The sequence below is a fragment of the Ictidomys tridecemlineatus genome, chromosome 11 (assembly GCF_052094955.1).
Source record: "Ictidomys tridecemlineatus isolate mIctTri1 chromosome 11, mIctTri1.hap1, whole genome shotgun sequence".
NCBI classification, from domain to species: Eukaryota; Metazoa; Chordata; class Mammalia; order Rodentia; family Sciuridae; genus Ictidomys; species Ictidomys tridecemlineatus.
In genome coordinates this window covers 120,410,471-120,433,480 of record NC_135487.1, presented here as the reverse complement: position 1 = coordinate 120,433,480, position 23,010 = coordinate 120,410,471, and the positions used below count along the sequence as shown (strand labels likewise).

Below are 23,010 nucleotides of genomic sequence, written 5' to 3'. Positions count from 1 at the left end.
GCTGGTTTCAGTAGTTTTCTCTAGGCCTGTGGTTCTTTCAGTGAAACTCCTTCTCAAACAAGCAAAACAGATCAAAGGAGAACGATTCTTGTTGAAACAGAGAAGTAAGACCTGTAGCCCTTGCTGCCTTCCCCCTTGGCTTCCCGCCCTCTTAGAATCCTCAAGGAACAACCTGGGTTGCAATTCAAAAATCCTCTGCCTGAGGCTGAGAGTAGGGAAGGAGCCCGGTTTAGACCCTTAGGCTTCCTTCCTTTCCTTTTCCAACTGGAGAAGAAAGGAGGTCCAGATCTAATTTCAAGAGTGTCTTGTTTGGGATATTCAGTATTCACTTAGAGAGGGTGACTCATAGTTCTGCAGCCATAAGATTCCACAGATGGCATCTTTTTGGTGTTCTGGTCACTTTGAAACAGCAGACTGTGTAGTCGTGCCATTGCTCCGTAAATCTTTAGATTTTTATTTTGGTACTCCTTGCTGCTGTCAACTACTTTCTGGTAATTCAAACAATGTGTATTATGGGATCAAAAGCTGTTTTTCCTTAAGTCACCTGCTAGGAAAACTATCTTCATAGTTATCACCAGAGAGATAAAATGGAAGAAACTGTCTACTAGCTCAGCCATCCCTTTTTGTTATTTAATTCTCAGTCAGTGGAACCTCATCTAAGGATGGCAATCTAGGTTCCAGATTCTCTTTGAAAAGCAAGCTGTGGACTGAAACCAACTCCTTGCTGACTAGTGAAATGAAAAAAATCCAGGGCATTAGAAAGCTTGGGTAATTATATCTTCTTTTATTTTTAATTTTACAATTTCATATTTCCTGTTTAACCAGTGGCTATAGGCCAATATACTGGAACATTTCGTTTCCTGTATGGGGTCATGTCCCAGAGGTCCACCCATAAGCTCTGAGAATAGCAATCCTCATGGGAATGCTCCTAAGAGAAAGACAGAGAGCCATCAAAAAGAGAGCCTGGAGAAGCAAGCCATTAGGAAAAGAAACAGGTCTCTAAGAGCTCAAATTAAGAATAAATACTCCATGTCATTGTAAAGCAAAGAAGAATAAGTCTCTAGGCCCAAAGACACATCTCTACCTCTAAGATCAACAGCAGTGGTGATTCGTTACAAAGTCAGACCAGCTGATACTCGGGGCTCATAACTATGCAAGTAAAAATCCAATCCAATTCTATTATGCATGACAAACCCATCCCTTCTAGTAATAAGAAGCCAAACTCTCAAGAGTCATGAACATCTGAAGCTGTTAAGTTTCACAAAACAGAGGCTCAGTAAAACTACACACTTCTCACTGAAGAAGCAAGTATGGAAGAAAGAATCACTTATTCCTTGAATAAAATTTCCCTTAGGGTTGAAAGAAAGTGACCAACTTTCCCAACTAACATGGAGGTCTCTAAGTCTGGAGGACAATACTCTTCTTAAGAGGCATGACCCCATACCTCTTCTCCATATGTATCTAGTATGGGCTATTTCTAGCAGCTTGGGGTGCCAGGCATTCTGATAACATCTCATAACATCACATTTTTGGCTTCCTCATGTCCTGGTTTCTCACAGGGTCGGTCTCTGGACTATTTTCCTTCATTAGAAGATAAGCCAAACTCTGGACTGTTTCCTTTATTATAAGATAAGCCAAACTTTATTCATAGTAAGTTCTTGCAAAGTAAAACCCGCACCATCATTACTAACGCCTAGGTATTTGACATAATTATAAACTCCGTCATGTGTTCATAAACTAAGTCTGGTGGTATACCCTATGTTTTAGTACAATCTTTTGGATATATATCTGGCAGGTTCAAATAAAGTATTTCAGGAGGTCTTTGAGAACAGGCAGTGGTGTAGCATGGTCCTCACAGAAACCCTGATATCTGTTCAAGGTCTGCGTACATGACAGCTGGCTGCCCTAACCTATGATCCCAGTTCCTCTGTTCTCAGTGGAACAAACTACCTGTGCTTTGAGCTCTCCATGGTGCTAGCCACTGACAGTGACACTTCAGGCTCTTCTCGTTGCTCTCCATGGTCCTGCTCTACCTCCAAGCTTCATATTCTCTTTACTCTCCATAGTGCAGCTCTCAGAACAGGGCTAGAATCTCCCTCCCACCCCGACCACAGACACACTCTTGATTGTGGTCCCTGAGCTGCTCCAAGGGGAACCAAACCCTGAGCTACAGATCGGGTGAGTTCTTATAACCATTCAATCACACATGATTTTAGTTGTGGTTCCTGAGCTGCTCCAGGAGAAACCAATCCCTTAGATATAGAGCTGGTGAGTTTTTGTGACCATTTTTTTTAATCAACTGTAGGAGATTATAAAAGAGCAAGTAGTTCTCATGTTTAAAAAAAAACTGTATTTTGAGATTCTCAAGAAACTGGAATCAACGGTGACCTCAGATGGCCTCCAAACAACTAAATGTTTTCCTATATCTGGACTCATAGATTAAAAACAGAACTACATTATTTCTCATATATGAACAGTATGTGTACACCCCAGATGTGGAATGCAAAATGAGTCCTACTGGGTTCATGAGCATGCACCTCTCACCAGCACTCTGAGCCTGACAATCACTCTAAGTGTTCTGACATGGTACTTATTTTCCCTTTCCCCTCAACCTTAGCAAATGCAAAGACAATATGTAATAATGGGTTTTCCAAATGGATAATAGAGGAATCCAATATATGAGAGACACAGAAAACAAATATCAAAACCCTGACTCATTTCCCCCACTTTTATAACCATCTGGCACAGAACTAAATGGCCTGAAGTTTTCCAACCCAAAATCTAGGTCCTTGGCAGTAATCTCAATAGACATTTTTTTTTTCTTTCAGTACTGGGGATCAAACCCAGGGGCGCATAACCACTGAGCCAAATCCATAGCCTGTTTTTTGTTTGTTTGTTTGTTTTGTTTTGTTTTTTTGAAACAGGGTCTTGCTAAGTTGCTTAGGACCTCTCTGGGTTACTAATTCTGGCTTTGAACATGCCATCCTCCTGCCTCAGCCTCCCCAGCTGCTGGGATTCCAGGCATGCACCACCACACCCAGATTTCAGTATACACATCTTTAAACTGGACTTTGCTACTCTTTGAGAGCATCTGCCAGTAAGCTGATGACGTAACGTATGGCAGAGCGCCGAGAATGCTCAGCCCCTGTCCGTCTTAGACCAGCCAGGCGGTTCCCCACATCACATCAGAATTCTACAAGTTCCTCTTTTCCTAAATGCTCACTGACCCATGTCAATTTCTGCATGATAGTTTATATAGTAGTTATCCTGAGGAATGACCTACAGCAAAATCTAGGCAGGGGAGCAGGCTTCCAGAATAAATTTCTAGAGCCCCTCCTTCCTTCCCTCATTTGAATCAAGGAGAAGTTTCATCCTCAAGGACAGGTAATAGGAGTGATTTATCTCTATGAGTAAGCCTTCAGGAAGGCAGAACGGGGGTTACAGTAACAGCTGGAGTATCTGGCACCTACTCATCTCCCTAAGACCCAGTTCTCACAAAGAACAGACACGTCTCAGGAAACACTCAAATGAAGGGAGTCCAACATATTTTTAAATATATACATCATCCCACTGTGTGAACTCTTTTATCTCTGGGATTCTTTAACCCTCTCATCTCTCTTTCTCCCTTTCTCGTGCGGGGGGGGGGGGTCTACAGGAGAAGGAGAAGAAAGCTAAATAATATTTAAAAGAATTAAAATACGGTATGCCCTAAGGATTTCTTTTCCCTTCCCCCCACCCCAGCTAGACTTATACTAATTGTGTATTGATTGCTAATTATAAGCACCTTTAGCTCATTTACTCCCAGCTCAGGGTCAAGAAAGTCAGGAGCATCACCTTGCCCTAGGGAAAAGAGAAAAGAGAAAGAAACGAAGGCCGATGCCATTCATCCCTAGGATGGCCATGACCTGTCTCTCCCCTTTCCGTCATAGACTCCCAAATATGGGCAAGGTAAGATGGAGAACTAGTGCTTCCCATATTGGATTTCACTGGGAATATGCCGTTTCTTGTTTCGCGTGTTTATTTTTCATCTCCTCAAAGGCCCTGGCTCTTTGCTTCCAATTCTGAATCTAGAATTCCAGCCAAAGCCTCAGACAGGGTGGGTAAAAAGCTCCTGAAGGTGAACTCGTTTATTGAGTCTCTGACTTAAGTATCTGATACTTCTTGGAAACCCAGCAAGACTCTAATAAGTACATCAATGACAGGTAGCTAGGGATCTATCATCATGTTCAGTCTTGAAAGAGCCTGCGGCCAAGTTCTTCCGTTATTATAAAGCGAGGGGCCAGTTTTACCATCTGCTCCTAACCATTTGTCACCCAGCAAAATGCAAAAAAAAAAAAAAAAATTACAGTGGGACAAGGGCACTCATTAGTTCTTTCATTTCTTAAGAATGAAATCTTTCCAAACATACATTATATGTTTCCCCTCCAATCTCTATCCTATAATCTCACCCAAATATAACAAACAAACAAACAAACAAAAACACCATCACTAAGTCCCTGAGTCTCTCATATTTTCATTTATCCTCAACTGCTGTTTAATGCCAACTCTTTTTTGGTTTCCAAGCCCTGGAGTCCAATGTCAGTGACAGATGGACTGAGCCTCAGCCCTGGGGAGGAGAGGATTTGGCCCTCTCCTGGGGAGTCTGAACAGAAGAAAGAGCCTAAATTCTGCTTTGGGGAGAATCTCTGAGTGTAAGCCATATGGTTTTCTGGAAGTAAGGGTTTCTGATTAATATGGGCATGTGAAAAGGGCTCTGTATCTGGGTCATAATAAAAGCTTGTGAGTTTATGTCAGAAAAAAAAAGAATAAAAACAGAGATATGGATGATGAGAATCACAGTGCATTTTTATGTGTGTTGGAGGAAAAGAGTAAGCAGGTTGGAGAACGCATGCGTCTTAAGAGAGCAAAAATGAGCGTATATCCACATCAAAGATGAGACACTCAGTGAAGGTTTAAGAAGCGCGGAAGATATATTTCTGTCAAAACAGTATTCTTTGCCATTTGGGGGATTGTGAGATCTGTAGACTTGGAGGAATGTTGTCTGTTTCAGGGGAGAGTTCAATTCCCAGGAAGGCACAAAGTAAGGCTCGTGTGAACTACGTGCCGCTGTTTTAGAAATACAGTTTGGTTTTGTTTAGTTTTTAAGTGAAAAGAATGGAGGGGAGGGGAGACTAGATCTCGGTGAGGCTTGGGGAAATCGGGGAAACAGGAGTCGTGTGGGTGGGTAGAGCAGAACACATTTTTCTTCATGTAATGCTCCTAACCGTTGCCCCGAACCTGTCATCCGCACCCTGACTCTGATCACCCGGTGAAGGCAAGCAGTAAAAACAAGTCGGAAAGATCAGAACCAGCAGAGATAAATGCTTTCTTGCCTGCCTTCTAACAAATTAAACTTTTTCAAAGCATTGTTAGCCCAACGCACCAAGACATCATCCTAAAATATCTGCAGCAAAGCATAAAACTCAGAGGAGAGTGAGATGGAGACCGTTCGGGAAAGGAATCCACTGGTGTATTCAGACAGGTCCTGAGGCCCAGGGAGCTAGCCAGGCCCTTCCACGGAGTTAAATGGATCTTTTCCCAAATACTTTCTTCAGATGGGGGATTTTTCCCCCCTGGTTCTATTACATATGTGTGAAAGCAGGGCAAATTCAAGGAAAGGGTACAAAATCTCCCCTTGCATTCAGTTTAACAGGGTATCTAAGAACTCAGCGTCCAACCCCTTGACTCAGCTGTATTAGAATGCAGAGCCCAAGTCAGACCCATCCTGATTTCTGAAGTGTGTGATCATGGTGGGAAGGAAATGAGGAGATGGGGTAAACAGACGCTCCGAAAATGGCTCAGAGCTGTCATCTTCCCAACAAGAGTCAGTACCTGCACAGAGCCAGCTCTCCATAAGTCCTCACTCCGCCCTCCCTTGTGCCTTGCCCCCTCCCACCCTCACGGCCTCTCAGCGCAGAACCGCTAGATGCTCCTCCACCTCCACACGGCCCAGCCCTAGAAGGAAGGAGCTAAGCCAAGAAAGGGGCGCTTTGGGGATCAGATCCCCCCTCCCTTTCCACCTGACTGCAGTTCTCCTTGTTACGAGTCAATATTGGCGGCAGAGGGGCTTGTTTGGGTTGGGGGCCAGCCCAGGGCTCCCTCCCAGTGCTAATGCACCGAGAACACTGACTCAAGAGCAAATCAAAGCAACAGCTGTCCCCACCTCCTTCCCTGCCACCCACTTGCCAGCCTCTGCGCCTCGGAATCTTAACTAAGTCTCTGAGGGCCCCCCCACCCCCAGCCTACCACAAGCCCACTTCTGCCTCCAGATTTTTTTTCTCTTGAGCTCAAGAATAGGACATGTTCCTCTGCTTTTTCTCTCTCATCTCTTCTAGCCCCTGTCTCCCACTTCAATTCTGCATGGCCATGGCACTCAACAGTGCCCGTGCACGCAGGCAGATATGTGCACAGGTACACGTACACAACACACACACACACACACACACACAACCTCAGAGTCACTCCTTTTAGCTCCTAAGGACATGTCCGTAGCTTCTGCCCTTCAGCCTCCTCTTTTTTGGGAACTAGAACATGCCAGGAAGGCCTGAAATTTGTAAAGATTCCATCTGCTGCATCTTCAGGAACTCTTTCCTCCTCTCCCCCTGGCCCCCAGATTCTCCAACCAACCTCATATTTAGTAGATTTCGTTTCCTTGAGGTTTAGGGTCCTGGGGTTCCTCGCTACCATTAAGGGGAGACAGGGAAGTAGGGAGGGTGAATGTCACTGGGTGTGAAATCACACGTATCAGTCACGTAAGCCTTGAGTAAGCTAGTCCACAAGGATCCTGCTGTAAAATGACAACAGGCTCAGGAGACTGGGGTTATAACCACAGCTCCCACTGACTGCTGGTGTGGCCACGCTTGAGCTCCTAAACTTCTCTGAGCCTTGGTTCCTCATTGTTCAAATGAGAAGGCTGAGCTGGGGGATGTGGTGCAGTGGTAGTATGTGCAAGGCCCTGGCTCCAATCCTCAACACTGCCTAAACCAACACACACACACACACACACACACACACACACACACACACACACACACACGGGAGGGTCAGAGTGAATACCACTTAGGGTCTAAACAACTCTAAAAGCCTATACTTCTAAAAAATCATAGAGGGGAAACTATTTTAGGTAGAATGAGGTGTAACAGAAAGAGGAAAAGAATTATTGAATTTGGGCAATAAAGAGTCAGAAAGGGCATGAGTTCCATCCTTTCTGGTTGAATCAAAGATCATAAGAATAAAAACCACCTCTGGCCATTAGGAGTCGGTAGAAAATGACCAGATATACAAATTGACTGCAGTCCTTTAGGAAATACATGAAATAAATAAATAAGTTTGATACTTTATTCTTAACATTTGGCTATGGAAAATTTTTGAGTAAGTGATGTGTTTTGGGCTTTTGTTTTGTTTGGTTTGGTTTGGTTTGGTTTTTGTTTTGGAGTTTTTTGGGTTTGTTTTTGTTTCTTTTTTTTTTTTTTAGTACTAGAGAAACCAAGGCTGCACATATGCTAGGCAAGTGCTCAGCCACTGAGCTGTATCCCCAGCCATATTTTTAATAAGAACCAAGAGTTAACAGAAAAATAAGTGTTGTTTTTTTTTTTTTTTTAATTTTAACCCCACCCTCACGCCCACCACAACAAGCTAACCAAACTACCCCAGAGAGTCTCTCCTCACCCAATCGCACACCATTACAAACCCAGGAAATAAAAACCTTTCATTTTCAACCTGGGGGGGGGGGTGGGCAGAACCAAAAGATCTCTGCGAAGTGCACTATAAAATCTGTTGAAGCCCAGGCTGAGTCCCTCCAGACCCTAAATCTCTTGGATAACCTAATGGTGTGAGACCTCTAGGTCTATAAATCCTAGATGTCTGGTCTAAGCTTTACCAGGTTGAGGGGTTCGCCCACATGCTAGAAACTTGCAAGAGAGAAGATTCTGTCCCCACCCCCATTTACCACCTATTTCCATTCTATCTGGCATGCGTCCTAGGAGAGAGCACAGCAAAGCCAGGAGGCAGCAGGCACAGGGGGCCCAAGAGACTCCTTGATAAACAAGGCTCCAGGTGGAGAAACCAGACAGCAGCAGACATAATAGAGGGAGGAGCAAGGAGGAGCAGGGTAGCCTGGTCAGAAAGAGCAGCAGGGAGCAAGAATCCCCAGGCCCAGATCAGGGAGGGAGGCTCCCGCAGCAGGGAAGACTCAGCTGGGAAGTTCTAAGTGCCTGCTAGCTGGAGCGTGTCAGAACTCAGGGAAGGAGATCCTTGAGGACATTCTGCTGCTGCCCGTGGGCTGACCAAGGCTCATCCCTGAAGCGCAACAGAAAAGAAGGAACATACACCCGACACCTAAAAACACAGAAGGCCCCTGAAGACACCCTGGGCCACCTCTTAGGGCCTAGCTTCCACCTGACCATGCTGGAATATCACGGATATGAGGGAATAGCAAATATAGGGGAGGGCAGGCCAAATTAGAGGGGAATGGGGGAATGAAGGAGGGAATATTTTGGAACACAGGCCAACCTCAAGTCCAAGACAGTGACTTCAGCAAATGTGATGTAATCATGGCTACACAGAGTAACTATCAGAAATGAAGTGTCAAGAGAGTCCTTTATCATCAGGGTAGGTTTTGTTTCTTGTTGGTTTTTTTTGTGGGAAGAAGGGAAATTTTTTTTTTTTTTTGCTTTAAAGTCAAAATGACTCCCCCATATCTTAGAGTTATCAAATCGGGGGCTTTCAGATGGGTTCCATTTCCTCCAGATGCACCATCAGCCGCTGTCTGCCAAACAGAATTGTGGCTCCAAGCATAAAGCAAAGCCCCAGGAGTCGAGCTGTAAGCCTGATTTTACCAGGGCCATTCCTTTCCATGTACAACCCAAACACACGTAAGAATTCACGAAGACGCTGGAGTGGGAGAGAAATTAGGAGTGGGAGCCTCTGGTCAAGCAGCCTAGCAGTGAGCTTCCTAATAATGGTGGCTACACCCTTCTAAAAGTGGGTCCCTTCAGTATTCTGGGCCACAGCCCCCAATATGTGTTTGCCTTGGAGATAACACTCCTCCACCCACCTGTCATGGTAGTCGTGAGGAATAACAAGTAGGCTGGGAGGAGCAGTATTTTTAACTCTGGAGCTAGAGAAATGCTGAGTCATCACCACCATCATCATCATCCCCATCAACTCCTACTCAGGGAGCAGGTTTTCTCTACCTTCAGGGAAGTGGGGCTCCGGCCCCAAGCACTGGTAAGACCATCAGCATTTATGCAGGATGGCTCCTGCCCCCTGGTCCTGCCATCCCTAATATGCACCCTGTTTACAGCCCTAGGGCCCAGGCACTGTAGCTCTCCAAACACACAGGGCAGGAAAGATACATAAACCAAGCAATCAAGGATATTACACTGGCAGACTATCATAGACTTCCCTCCTAGAGTCACTTAAATTGGAGACATAATACATTTTTATTCATTTGAGTCACTCATTTATTTATTCAATAAATATTTATTGAGCACTTACTATGTGTGAGGTCCTGCGCTTGCAGTGAAGAGCTGAATCATAGGTGTCAATGTATGCTTTAAAGAAGCACATTAGTAAGTCTCCAATTCCCACCTCTGCTGCTCTTAATATGAACAATCAATCAGAAGGAAACCAGTGGGTGAAAGGGCTACTTTGTCCTTTAAAATGCTGAGAATCCTAAAGATACCAGAACCCATGGGTAAACAAGACGAGAATCAAGAAGCCCCAAAGCAACTGAAGGCAAACAAGAAGATAATCTTTTCGTTTTTAGCATAAGTGCTACAATGCTACAACAACATGAAAAGATTTGGTTAGTTTTAATTAAACATGTCTGTTGCTTGATTAACTAAAAATCCCACATCGTGAATCACGGAAGGGGTACAAGAAAGAGGACCAAAGGTACAGTGAACAATGCAGAAATATAGTTGAAAATGTGATTCAGTGGGCACCAATCATAGCATCACCGCCAACAGAAGCAGCTCTTTCCAACTTGCTGTGCTGTTCTTATCATACCGCAGGTGAGCATCACGAATAGGGTTTAGGGGAGCCGTTCCCGGAAGGCAACACAAAAAAGGGATCTTTCCCCTTTTATCTCTAACAGACCACCACACACACAAAACACATAATTCTGCAAAGGAGAACAGTCTATCCAGTGAAAAGATGCAGAAAGCCTGGGCTGTGTGGTCAGTGAAAACTAAGTTCAAAGTCCATCACATCCCAACCCCTATTAGATGAATTATATGGACAAGTTTCCTTTAACTGAGCTCTAACATGTGCATGATAATGCTTCTTATTAAAAGCATATACAGTGTGAGGCTGGGGATGTGGCTCAAGCGGTAAGGTGCTCGCCTGGCATGTGCGGGGCACTGGGTTTGATCCTCAGCACCATATAAAAATAAAATAAAGATGTTGTGTCTGCCGAAAACTGAAAAATAAATATTAAAACAATTTTAAAAAGCATATATACAGTGATGCATGCCTATAATCCCAGCTACTTGAGAAGCTGAGGCAGGAGGATTGCAAGTTCAAGGACAGTCTGGGAAACTCAGTGAGACCCTGTCTCAAAATAAAAAGGGCTGGGGATGTAGCTCAGTGGTAAAGCACCCCTGGGTTCAGTACCCCACACACACACACACACACACAAAAAAAAAATCTTGTCTGGAATACAGTATATGGAGCAACTTACTGGAATCTTGACATACAGAAAGTATTGATAAATGTGAAGTCCCTCTATCTTGTATATTTCTAGAGCTTCCATTTCCAGGAGGTCTCCCCTCTCCTTGGCCTGATGTTTCTTATTCTGTTGGGTCTGGACAGATTTTGAGCCTATGTCTCACAATAGTAGATGTTCAGCATCTGATTCATTTAATAATTAGATATCTATCGAGCACCTGCTATATGCAATATGCTCTATGTATGGGGTCAGTATTGGGTACAAAGATGAATCAGATATCAACCCTGCTTGTAGAAATTTTATAATTTAGGAGGGAAGCTAAATGTGAAGCACAAAGTGAAAAATGATTCATCATTTAAGAAAAGCAGATAAAGTGTTGTAACTGAGAGAAATGTGACATTATCCTCATGTGTGACCAACAGGGACGGCTTCTTGAAACAGGTGCTTACAAACAGTAGGCTTTAAGGAGAGACAGGGTTTAGACATGTGATGCAGAGCATCAGCAACCAAGTTATTACAGAAAGGGGAATAGACACAGGTGAGCAAATGAAATTCTAAATAGCTCGTACGCCTGGAATATGGGATGAGTTTAGTGGAGAAAAGACAAAATTGAAAGGCATTTGACCTCAGACTGTTAAAGGACCTTGAAGGCCAGCTTAGCACATCTGATGTTATCTGGAGAGTCAGTGGAGGTTTCTAAGCATATAAAACGTGACCAATGTGACTGAAGGTAAGGCTCCTGCTCTTAACCAGTCTTTTCATCCATCCATTGTTCTACCCAAACAGCAAGGGCCTTCCTTCAGTAATGGTTGTGTGGTCTCAATTGTCTGACTTATGTGACAGAAGCTCCTTCCAAGGTCCTTGAGCAGAATTCTTACTAATTCCACTTCAAAGTCCATAACTCCCTTTCAGAACACTCCTGGTCTCCCTTCCCGTCCAATCTGAATTCTTTGAGGGAAATCATGATGATGTCATAAATGACTGATAAAATCTGAAACCAAAGAAGATGCAAGCCTTTCATAAACCAGCTTTTAATTTCTGCTACTTATCCATGCTTCTGTTGATGGCATTACAGTCACTCATTCACTCCCAGGGGAGTGACCATTCAGAATTTATCAGTACAGGTCTACAGTTTCATAAAAACGGCAAGGAAACTTTTGGACACATAAACAGACAATTCTCAAGAGAAGACATGAGATCATAAGTACCTTTTAGTACTAGAGAGAAACATGTCACCCGCAGCGGGGGGAGGGGGGGTGGAGGGGGGGAGGGAATCCCAGTCACCTCTTAAGCATTCTTAAAACACGTGAGTTCTCTGCAAACCTACAGAGGCGATATATATCATAAATATCCCAAATATGCCATTTATTTTAGGTGTTTGCCACCATTCCCCTCATCTGGACAACTCCGGGTGGTTTGAATGACACACATCACCATTGCATTTATTCTTCCTATGCAGACAAAACCAGTGACAACAAAATGCAGGAAGAGGGGAGGGATCAAAGAAATATAAACAAGGAGAAAAGCACATGAGCAGAATGCTGGAAAAAAAAAAAAAACACTGATGAGAGAAGAATCAGGAGAACGAAGACTACAGCCAAGCTGTAGGACACAGTGCATACTCTGCCCGATTAACAGTACACCTAGCACAAGACCAACTGTAGCTGAACGCATTACCAGAGCCAATTAAATGTACTGACAGCCCACGATGGGCTAAGTGCTAAAGATCAAATAGGAAAAAGGTGAGGCTCCGGCTCTTAACCAGCTCAAAATTTAGCAGAGGAGAATGGGAGCTAAATAAGTCCATCACAATGCAATACGCCGAAACAGGAGTTGTTCAAAAAGTTTTGGGGAGGAGCACCACCAGGGAAAGGATTCATAAGAGGTATGCTCTTTGGGTGCACCTTAGATACTCTCTGGACTTCATCTTAAAGATGGCCACCTATCTCTAGAACTGTTTCAAGATTAATGGAATTCATGGTTGAAAAATCCACTCTGCAAACTGAAAGTCCCCTAAGATGGCTATTTCCTCTGCTCAACTGAGCAAGTGCACTGCTTGGTGCTGATTTTGTGCACTGGGTACCAGTACTGTGAGACTGAGCAGAGACCCCCCTCTCTGGCTTCTCTCTGTCCCTCCACCATCCTACACCTTTGTACAACCCATTTGGTTTTCTACTGTGTGTTGATAAGGCACACCCAGACACACAACCTGGAAAATAATAGGAGACACTCACCGACTTCAAGTTTCCTCCATTCTTGATGTCCAGAGAAAGAAGCACGGCAAAGGCTGGGCATCCAGGGACTGCCTCTCTGCTAGACTTGACAGCCCTGGACCCTTCTCTGGCCCCTTTTCCTCCTTTCCTCCCCACCTTTTTTGGCCTCTCAGGAGGGCAGCCCTCAACTCCCTCCCCTGCCCACTGCTTGCTACTTGCTACCTGTTAACAGGCTTCTGGTTTCTTGCTACTTGCTACCTGTTAACAGGCTTCTGGTTTCTCCCTCTCCCCAGTTGGGCAGAACAGAGCAATTTTTCAAATTTCCTGGGAGATGTCCGGGAAAGGGGAGCTGCCTCCACGGAGGCAGTGGACCTCTAAAGCTCTCTCTTAGAGCCCTTTCTGATGCAAGACTCCCTGGTACTCACCCTTCCTTCCTGACTCCCACCCCTCTCCCCTGCCCCCTCTTTTCCCCCTCTCTTCTTTCCCCTCCCCCCTGTCCCCCCTCCCCCTCTTTCCCTTTTCTTCTGGTTCAACAATTGTCTCCCTGATCCTGGTCCCCGTTTCTTTCCCGGGAACCCAGAGCCTCGGCCCCACTTCTTACTTTGGTCTCTACCCACCCACCTGCCCTGCCTGGGTCCCAGCGCTCCTTTCTTGTCCTTTGGCCCCCCGCGCCCGCGCCCGGCTGCGGGTCCCCCGCTGGCTCAGGAGCGCAGCGCAGGGTCCACTGGTGAAGTTCTCCCGGGGACTCCTGGGCCGGCCAGGGAGGAGCGGCCACCCCAGGCTCTGCTCAGCAGCCGGTGACCTCACGGAGGGTTTAGGCACGTGATTGGCTACTTCGGGGCTCTCTGGCGGGAGATCCTGAAAGGATTTCGCGGGGCCAGTTTCTTTGTCCCTGTGCCTGTTCGGTCTGGGTTGGAGAAGCAGGCCCGCCACACTTCTGTACCCAACACACACAGGTTTAGGAGCTGCCTGTGAGGAAGAAGAGAGTGACTCAGGCCCAGGAGGAAGAAGAAAGGAGTTGTGTCGTGCCTGAGCAAGGGGGGGGGGGGGGGGGGCGGAAGGCCCAAAAGGAAAACTTAAGACTCAGCACCCCACAAGAGGTGACAATCTGGCAAGGCACGTTGGGGCTTTTTCAACCTTTGACCTTGAACTCGGAGATAATGAGCGTCTCCCTTTGAAACCAATAGAGCTTTGTATTTGGAATCTGGACGTTTAATCTCCAGTCTTTGTTCTAATTTGTAGGACCTTAGGCAAGTCATTGGTTATGCTTCCCAAACAGGAATCATGCCAGGGTACTTATTTTACAGATTTAGTCAAAGGATTAAATGTGGAAGTGTCTTCTAATTATTAAACCTGCCGTTATTTTGGTAGATAATATGGTGCAGCAAAAAAAAAAAAAAAAAAAAAAATCCTGCATAAGAACTGAAAAATCTCTGGTTATCTATCATGTTTCTGTACTGCCCTCCACCAACCCACTTATAGTCTCTCTGGGCTTCACTGTCCTTATCTGTGAAATGGAAGAACTGGATGGACCCGGTGATCCTTAAGATCTCTTTGCCTCTAGCATGTGATAAGACGTAGCATCCTCCTCTAATTTACCCTGTCAAAGGAGAAATCACTTCCTTTTTTCAGGCCTCTAGTTAATGTCTCTCCTTTCTCTTAGGTATCCTGCTGAGCCTCCTTTCCGTAGGGGCCTAGCTTCTCCCGCATCCCCACAATGAAAGTATAGACCCAAACTGTAGCAGTATATGCAGGGCTCATCCTTGATGGAGATTCTCTCCCCAGGCTACTGGCAGGAGCAGGATTTGGAGCTGGGAACTCTGGCTCCACTCGACGAGCCCATCAGCTCCACAGTCTGGAGCAGCCCTGACATGCTGGCCAGTCAAGGTGAGAATCCAGGCCCCTCATGTCAACGTCCCTCGGATCCCTGGCTCATCCTCACATCATCCGCCACTCATCTTGCCTGCACACCATGTCCTCACCACCCCCCTCATTACCACACAACTTTTTCCTCCTTCCCATTTGACATTTAGTTCTTAGTTCTGCACCAGCAAGTTCACGTGCACCTGCTCCTCCTTCTTCCCTCACTCCAGTACAGAGACCTCGGTACCCCTACACCTCTTTCCAAAAATAAAATGATTCCAGAGAAATAGGTTACTCAGAATAGAGAGGTGCTGGGAAGATCCAATCAAGGATGATCAAAAGGAGCCGGAGACAAAGGGATTACTAGCTAAAAAATTGTTCTGTGGCTGTGGTAAATCAAAGGTTTCTCAAACCTTTCACGGAGAGGTTTTAAGAATATATCACTTGCAAATTTACTCAGCCGGCTCAGTCACTGGCAAGCTAATCTCAAAATCATAGTTTTATTTCTCAAGTTAAATAGTTACTTTGAGAAGCAATCCAATAAAAAGAGAGACAGACTGTAGAGTTCCAGTCCCATCTAGAATTAGAGTGACCTTAGAAAGTCATTTCACCTCCATTTCCTCACTGCCTGTACAATGAAGTAATTAGATTCCATGATTCTTAAAGTCTTCTTCATTGTTGTTCTTTTTATTGTATTTATTTATCTATCTATCTTTCTATTTATTTTGAACATTCTAAACAGTAAAAGTAACTACCAGGCTTTGTACTCTGATTTGGAAACAGACACCCTGACTGGTGGATGCTTGGTATCAACTCCAGCATACATACTTTCCCTGTTCAGGGTTCCTGTCTGCTGGGAACGCTCAGTTTATCTATTTCTTGGAAATGGAGTTCTGGTGACTAAGAAAGGAAGGAGTACATGGTCAAGGGAAAGGGAAGGTCAGTGGCTATTGTAAGTGGACAAGGGGAGAGGAAGGAACATGGGATTGTTTTGAAAGTGCTTAATAGAGGAATATAGGAAGTCAGTTTCTTGGTTTCCAATCCAGACAGGAACAAGGCTGGCTAGGTAATTGAATGCCTTAGAGAAGATTTTGTGGATGTTTCAAAATCAGAGCTGGAAGGTGTTTATTTTGGATTAGTTCTGTGAAGGTCAGTGTGGTTGGGTCATAGAAAGTCATTCTGGAGATGAGGGAATCAATATTAGGAATCAGGATCCATGCTGTGGGGGACATAGAACAATGTTGGGTAGAGGAAGCAGGTGTCCTAGACTCAGGGGCTCCCAGCTGAGCCTGTCTCCAAGGCACATTTGAGGTTAAATGGCTCATCCATAAGATTGTTCATTAGTTTTTTTGTTTGTTTTTTGTTTTGTTTTGTTTTGCTTTTTAATTTAACTCAGGACAGAGGGGTTAGAAAAAAATGTGCTTTTATCGTGTTGAAAGGAAAACTTCAAGTTTTTCTTTTTGTTTGTTTGTTTATACTGGGGATTGAACTCAGAGGCACTTTCCCACTGAACTATATCCTGAGCCTTTTTTTTTTTTTTAATTTTTTTTTGTTTTGAGACAGGGTCTCACTAAGTAGCCCAGGCTGGCCTGGAACTTGCAATCCTCCTGCCTCAGCCTCCTAGGTCGCTGGGATTACAGGCCTGCACCACCATGCCCTGTGATCACTTAAACCTTCAACTCTTTATATCAGGATGGTGGTTTGGGTTGGTATGTTGGGAGGTGGGAAGTACTTCTATTAAAGGAAATGTGTTAAGGAACTTGTTGGAAGAAAAATTTTTGTTAGAAATATTGAAAAGTATGTCAAAATGTGTCAGTCTTTTTTTTTTTTTAATATTTTGTTTGTTTGTTTTTTTGCAGTTTTATTAGCTGTTACATAAATGAATGTACAACCCGGGAACTAGTTGGGCCTCTTCCCTGTTTTAGTTTTGGGGATTATGAGTCACAACTGCTCCTCCTGTCTTTGCTTTGACATGTAGGTGGTGGCAGGGAGGCAAAATGTAGGAGGACGGACATGGATGTGTGTTCTCAAAGACGAACGGTAGAACCTTTTAGAAGAGACACACGTGCCATAGTATGTGCAGGTTCGGGGTGCCTTTATTCCTCTCAAGGTTTGTGGCCCTGTCAGTTCATTCAGAAAACATTCCACAAGTGACTGGTTTTTTGATGTATTCAAAGGAAAAGAAAATATGATCTGTCTCCCCTCCACCACCACTGTCACCTCTCTTCTGTCCCCTATGAGGTCTTAAAGAGGACACAGAGATCTTGGGCACCAAAGCCTGGGATAGTTCTGAGTTAGTTGAGATGGACTTTGGCCCAGAAATGGGTAGAAGTTCTAAGGGTTCCTCAGGTTGCTAATCCAACTCTCCTCTTGCAGATAGTCAGCCGTGGACATCCGATGAAACGGTGGTGGCCGGCGGCACAGTGGTGCTCAAGTGCCAAGTGAAAGATCACGAGGACTCCTCCTTGCAGTGGTCTAATCCTGCCCAGCAGACTCTCTACTTTGGGGAGAAGAGAGGTAGTGCGCCATGAATTCTCTCTCTCCTAGGGAAACATAGACTGGGTAAGGGGACTGCTGAGCCCGAGGGGTCCTGTCCCTGTGGTCCAGAGACGGAGTAATGTAGAGATGTGCTATCTGGAGAAGCAGCAGACCACAGGCTCCTCCATGGATCCAGAGAAACTTCAGTTCTGCAGCTCTGAACCTGACCACGCAGGGTCCTAGAGAGTCCTAGAGGGGCCTGAGCCCAGAGGAGCCCTACCAGGCAGTTGATATCAGTGTTGTACCAGGCATTTCACAAAGAAGCCGACGAGATCCAACCTCCTTTTCTGAGTCTCTCTTAAGCTACAGGGTCCAGTGGCCCAAAAAAAGTCACTGAATGAGCCAAAGACCGCTCAGACTCAGAAGCAGATTTTTTTTTTTTCTGCCATCCCTACCCCACCAAAGATAGCAGACCTGGGATTGCGAGATAAATAACATGAAAGGTGCCAGTAGAAAACTGGCTTCCCATTTTCCCCCCCATCTTTCCAGCCCTTCGAGATAATCGGATTCAGCTGGTGAGCTCCACGCCCCACGAGCTCAGCATCAGCATCAGCAACGTGGCCCTGGCAGACGAGGGCGAGTACACCTGCTCCATCTTCACGATGCCTGTGCGAACCGCCAAGTCCCTCGTCACTGTGCTGGGTGAGGCCCCCAGCATGCTTCTTTGCAAACAGCGCCCCCTAGGTGGGCCCCTGCAGCAGCCCAGAGCCCGGCTGGCTTCCAAGAATTTTGAAAGTTTGACGTGCGCTTCCCTTGCATATGGGATAAAAATGCAAAGAGCACCTAAGTTCTAATCCTTTCTGCTGTCGTTACTGTTTGATCTGGGACAAACTTCTTATTTTAAGCAGGCATTTCCTTACTTTGAAGGAGGGATAATCATGTTCGTACCACCTATCTCCCGAAATCGGGTGAGGGGGACAGAAGATGTACATGCGTGGTTAATTATCATTTCCAATACAGATAGCTCAGGCGTTTATAGACTACCATCTTCATACTGTATTTCGATTTGCTCTTTGCTTCCTTGAGTCTCACAGTATTTCTGTGGCCACTCAGTTGGGCACTGGGGTGTCCAGTCACATAGTATTTTCTCAGGAATGGTCACCTTCCTGCTAGCACGCCTCTTCCCTATGTCTTCCCTTCTGGTTCTCAGAAAGGAGATCAAAGAGAAAGATGATTTCTCCAGTCTTCTCTTCATCTTTCTAAATCAGAATAGCACCCAGATGTACTGACCCCTAGAGAGGCTATCTCCACAGGGAGAGCTGCAGTGTGACCTCATGGTGCCTCTCCTTCCTATCCTGGCCATCCTCTATCCATGGCAGGAATCCCACAGAAGCCCATCATCACTGGTTACAAATCATCATTACGAGAAAAGGACACAATGACGCTCAACTGTCACTCTTCTGGGAGCAAACCTGCAGCCCAGCTTACCTGGAGGAAGGGTGACCAAGAACTCCATGGTGAGTACCTCCCGCTCGGGCTACGGGAGGAGGAGGGGGGTGTAGGGAAGGTGGGTATATGTCTGTGTATGTGCATATGAGCCATGGGATAGAAAGAGAAAGGGAATGGCTGATATGTGGGTATGTGTCAGGGCCTACAGCTCCATTTGTCAACTGGTTGAACCCAGGGGTCCTTTGTCAATGAGTTACATCCCCAGACCTTTTTATTTTTTATTTTGAGAAGGACCTGGCCAAGTTGCTGAGGCTGGTCTCGATTTTGCAAACCTCCTGCCTCAGTCTCCTGAGTAGCTGGGATTACAAGTAACACCTATCTTCAGTTTGTCTAAGTTGAGACGCACCCTCTGTGTCTTCAGGAGGGCCCACGTGACAGCTGTGTGTTAGGACTCACATCTGTGTGTGTCTTCCTGTTTCTGTTTCCCAGGAGAACCGACCCGAATACAGGAAGACTCCAATGGGAAGACCTTCACTGTGAGCAGCTCGGTGACATTACAGGTTACCCGGGAGGATGATGGAGCAGACATTGTGTGCTCAGTGAACCACGAATCTCTAAAGGGAGCTGACAGATCCACCTCTCAACATATTGAAGTTTTATGTATGTCATGGGCTTGGGGGTGAAGAAGGACCAGGTATGAGTTGGGGGTTGGGTACAAAGGAAAGAGAGCCCAATGTTCATGAGGCACCACACACACACACGGAAGTGAATACGTAAAAAGGAGCCCACAGGTAGCAGTGCTTTAGCTCTTTCTGTAAAGGGCCCAGCAGTAAATATTGTAGCCTAGGAGAGTCCTACAGTCTCTTTCTCGACCACTTAACTCTGCCTTTGCTGCAGGGGAGCAGACACAGGCAGTAGGCAAACAAATGAGCTGGGCTGTGTTCCAATAAAACTTTATTTACAAAGGTGTGCAACTGGCAGGATTTGGTCCAAGGGTCAGTTTACCAACCCCTGAGTTAAGCCAGTGTACCGTAGGCAATTAGATTGCAAATTACAGTGATAACTGGAGCAAATCAGAAGTCCCAGGATATAGTTTCTAGTCTGTCCTCCACCACTTTCTAGCTAAGTGACGTTAAGTTTACCCCACGGAACTTGACTCATTATTTGTGAAACAAGACAGATGGAAAGGGGATCACTGAGGTTTCCTTTGGAGCTAACATTCCATGACTTCAGAAGAGTACAAATGCAAGGAAAATACAGTCTTCCGGGCACCCATCACCTCTTACCAGATCTTTTCCCAGCTATTCCCACATCTTTTCCCAACTATTCCCAGATCTTTACTCTTCTGTTTGCCCCAGCTCCATGAATTTTCTTGGTCTGCTGAGCTGAAAGGTCCACGGTCACCATCAGTACTCCCACCCTTTCCAGGGATCTATATCCCCACTATGGAATCTGCCTTTAGAACGGACAGAAACTTCTGAGGAAGTTTGGACACTTGCAAGTTTCTCATCTGAAGAAATAAGGAAATTTTCTGAAAGAACTTTCCTTAGGTACGGAGAACCCAGGGGAAAAGAATAGCCAAAATCCAAAGGTAGAGGATTCAAGAGTAACAGAATAGTGGATTTCTTGACCTAAAGTAAAAAAAAAAAAAAAAACAGTTGGGCAGCTTTTGCAAATAACTGAAGTCCTTAACCTCTTTATGGGATAATCAGGTGGAGTATTCTTCTTAACTTCAATGCCATTTCATCAATGGCTAGACCCACTATTCAAACTTGAACATGAAGTAGGTGCAGAGTAGCACCACTGACCATTCGGAGGGTACTCAGTCTGCACACGGATGAGCTGGCCGCAGTGCCCTTGCTTACTAGCTATGTTATCTTGACCAAAGCTTCATTTCTCTGTGCCTCCTGCTGGCTTCACTGAGTTATCCTGAGGATTAGATGAAACAATACATATGAAAGAACTCTGTAAACTTCAAAGGACCCCATAATCACCAGCTCTGAGTGTGAGGCTCCTGGCCTTGGGCATTTCCCCTGAGCCCTGTTCTCTGGCCAGGTAAAGAAGGCCCTTTCCTGTCTTAACTCCTCTGTGAGAATCCAGACCATCTGGCAATTACTCTCCAGGGATCTTTTGGCCCAAGTGTGGATCAGCAGTCAGGCAACAAATGTTGTACTCCAGGCACTGTGCTAGAGGTTTCTGCGGCTGTGGGGGGCCCAGAACACCCATTCTCTCACCTGGCCTGACTCTCTTTGGCCTGTTTTATTTGATTGGAACACGTTCATTAACTGGTTGTTAAGGTTGGCTTTTTCCTTAGGGGAAGCACAGTCTCTTTATCTGCCGTTCTAAACCAGCATCTGGTGGCATTGTTCAAAGCCACCATCTGCACCCAGCCTCTTAAGCAGCCCTTTGGCGTCAATGGCAGATGCCATTATTCCTTCCCAGAGCTCATCTATATTGTGTCAGTCCATTTTTGCAGCCAAAATATGACACCTCCCCCCTCCATCTCTTACTGTTTCAAAGCTCTCATTTTGTGTTTGGACTGACCCTTCGAAGTGCTGTTTTGTGTTCAAACATTGCTGCCGGTTCTAAGCTCCCTGGCGGAGTACACAAAACTTAGAGGTTGTGAACTCTGTCAGCGTCAAGTTCAGGTGCCTTTGTTCCATTAAAAATATGCATTAGGTCCTGTCGGTGTGCAAGGCCGTTGGCGAGGCATGAATAAAACACTTATTCCCCTTCTCAGCTCTGTGAAGACCTCCGGTCTGCCCCACCAAGGGCAGACCTTCTGAGACCACCCCATCTCTAGGTGGTTAGTCTCAGGGAAGGAAAGCCTCTTAGGGATTGGAGACATTGATGGGTAAAAGCCATAGTGTGTAACTGGGTGATTTCAAGATTGGGGAGATGTCCTAAGTAGGAACGGGGAATTTTGTGTTGACAACCTCTCCTTCCTCACAGACACACCGACTGCAATGATCAGGCCGGACCCTCCACATCCCCGTGAAGGACAGAAGCTGTCGCTGCACTGTGAGGGTCGAGGCAATCCCGTGTAAGACCCGCCTGCTGGCCTCCTGTACCTCCACACTCTCAGATTGTCACCTTCACCGGATGTCTTCTTCCATCTCCCCTGCACTGTCCCAGCTGAGCCTCCAACCCTCTGACTCTGTCCAACATCCATCCTTTGAGCGTTTCTTCTGAAACACATCAGAAGTGGGTGGGGACACCTCTCTAGCTTAGCGCCTTAGCCTCTCCCGAGGAACCAAGTTATAGTAAGACGTGACTTTAGGAAATCTCCTCCTCCTTTAGAATTAGCCCAAGAGGCCACCTTCCCCCCACCCGCCGCCTCTGGAACCCTCAGCATCCTACCGCTTCTTGAGCCTTATCCGTTCCTGACTTCCCTTCTCCCCATTTATTTTTCTTTCTCCAGCCCCCTGGCTTAGGCTCTCCTTAACACTTGTAATTGTTCTACTCCAACAGCCCCCAGAAGTACCTCTGGATGAAGGAGGGCAGTGACCCGCCCCTGAAGACCACCCAGGAGAGCGCCCTCATCTTCCCCTTCCTCAACAAGAGTGACAGCGGCATCTACGGCTGCACTGCCATCAGCAACATGGGCAGCTACACGGCCTACTTCACTCTCAATGTCAACGGTGAGCTCTCCAGGTCCCCTCTCCCAGCGTCTCCCTTCTCTCTGCATCTCACACTCTTCTTCTTCCCACTTCCCGAGAGCTCTCCCCTCACCTGGATTGGGAGTGGAGTTAAGGAAAAATAGCTCGCTCCCGGGAGGGCTGAGGACTGAGGCTCTAGGTCTACTCTGGGATGTGTGATAAGGGAAAATCAGTGAAAGGGTGGGTTCTCACCTGCCTTTGTCTAGAAACTGCGGCTCTACTGGTACCATCTTCCAACCTCAGGAGGATAACTCTGCACCTGGAGGCCCTGGAGCCTGTCAGGTTCAAGTGTACGTGTATCTCCCAGGCCAACAAGTTGATCTCAGAGTTCCTCCTTCCAGGACTAACTATCAGATGCAGGTTGCTGCTGTCGTTTCCAGATTTTGGGGAGTAGTACGCTACTGGGTCCGGGCTGAAAAACAAGAGAGAAACTTATACTGTGCAGAGAAAGAGTCAGGATCTTTTCTCAGCTGCTGTATTTTCTAGAGGGACCAGTGGATGCTCCTTTTCTGAAGTTCTTCTCAAAACTGCAACCACCAAACCCAGGAAAGAGTTCCCTTCTAGGACACTTTGCAAAGAATTCTTTTTAAGATTCAGCAGAGTCAATGGCAGCAGAGTCCTGCCAGAAAGTCTTGCG

At 45.8% G+C, this 23,010-nt stretch overlaps 2 protein-coding genes across 3 annotated transcripts in view; one reads left to right on the top strand and one right to left on the bottom strand.

The window, feature by feature from the left end:
• Positions 1-13,361, bottom strand: part of Aim2 (absent in melanoma 2) — a 146,326-nt gene extending 132,965 nt beyond the window's left edge. Inside the window, exon 1 of the mRNA XM_040287253.2 lies at positions 12,946-13,361. The gene's annotated coding sequence lies outside the window, so the exon portion shown is untranslated. The remainder of the gene's footprint in view (positions 1-12,945) is intronic.
• The window catches only part of Cadm3 (cell adhesion molecule 3), a 31,691-nt gene that overhangs the window by 3,846 nt on the left and 4,835 nt on the right, over positions 1-23,010 (top strand). Inside the window, exons 2-8 of one of the 2 annotated variants that reach the window (XM_005339393.5) lie at positions 14,710-14,811; positions 17,164-17,304; positions 17,815-17,967; positions 18,645-18,782; positions 19,204-19,374; positions 21,667-21,757; positions 22,186-22,355. In XM_005339393.5, coding sequence (XP_005339450.1) covers positions 14,710-14,811; positions 17,164-17,304; positions 17,815-17,967; positions 18,645-18,782; positions 19,204-19,374; positions 21,667-21,757; positions 22,186-22,355 — 966 coding nt within the window. The remainder of the gene's footprint in view (positions 1-14,709; positions 14,812-17,163; positions 17,305-17,814; positions 17,968-18,644; positions 18,783-19,203; positions 19,375-21,666; positions 21,758-22,185; positions 22,356-23,010) is intronic. The other variant, XM_005339394.4, reaches the window with a different exon arrangement.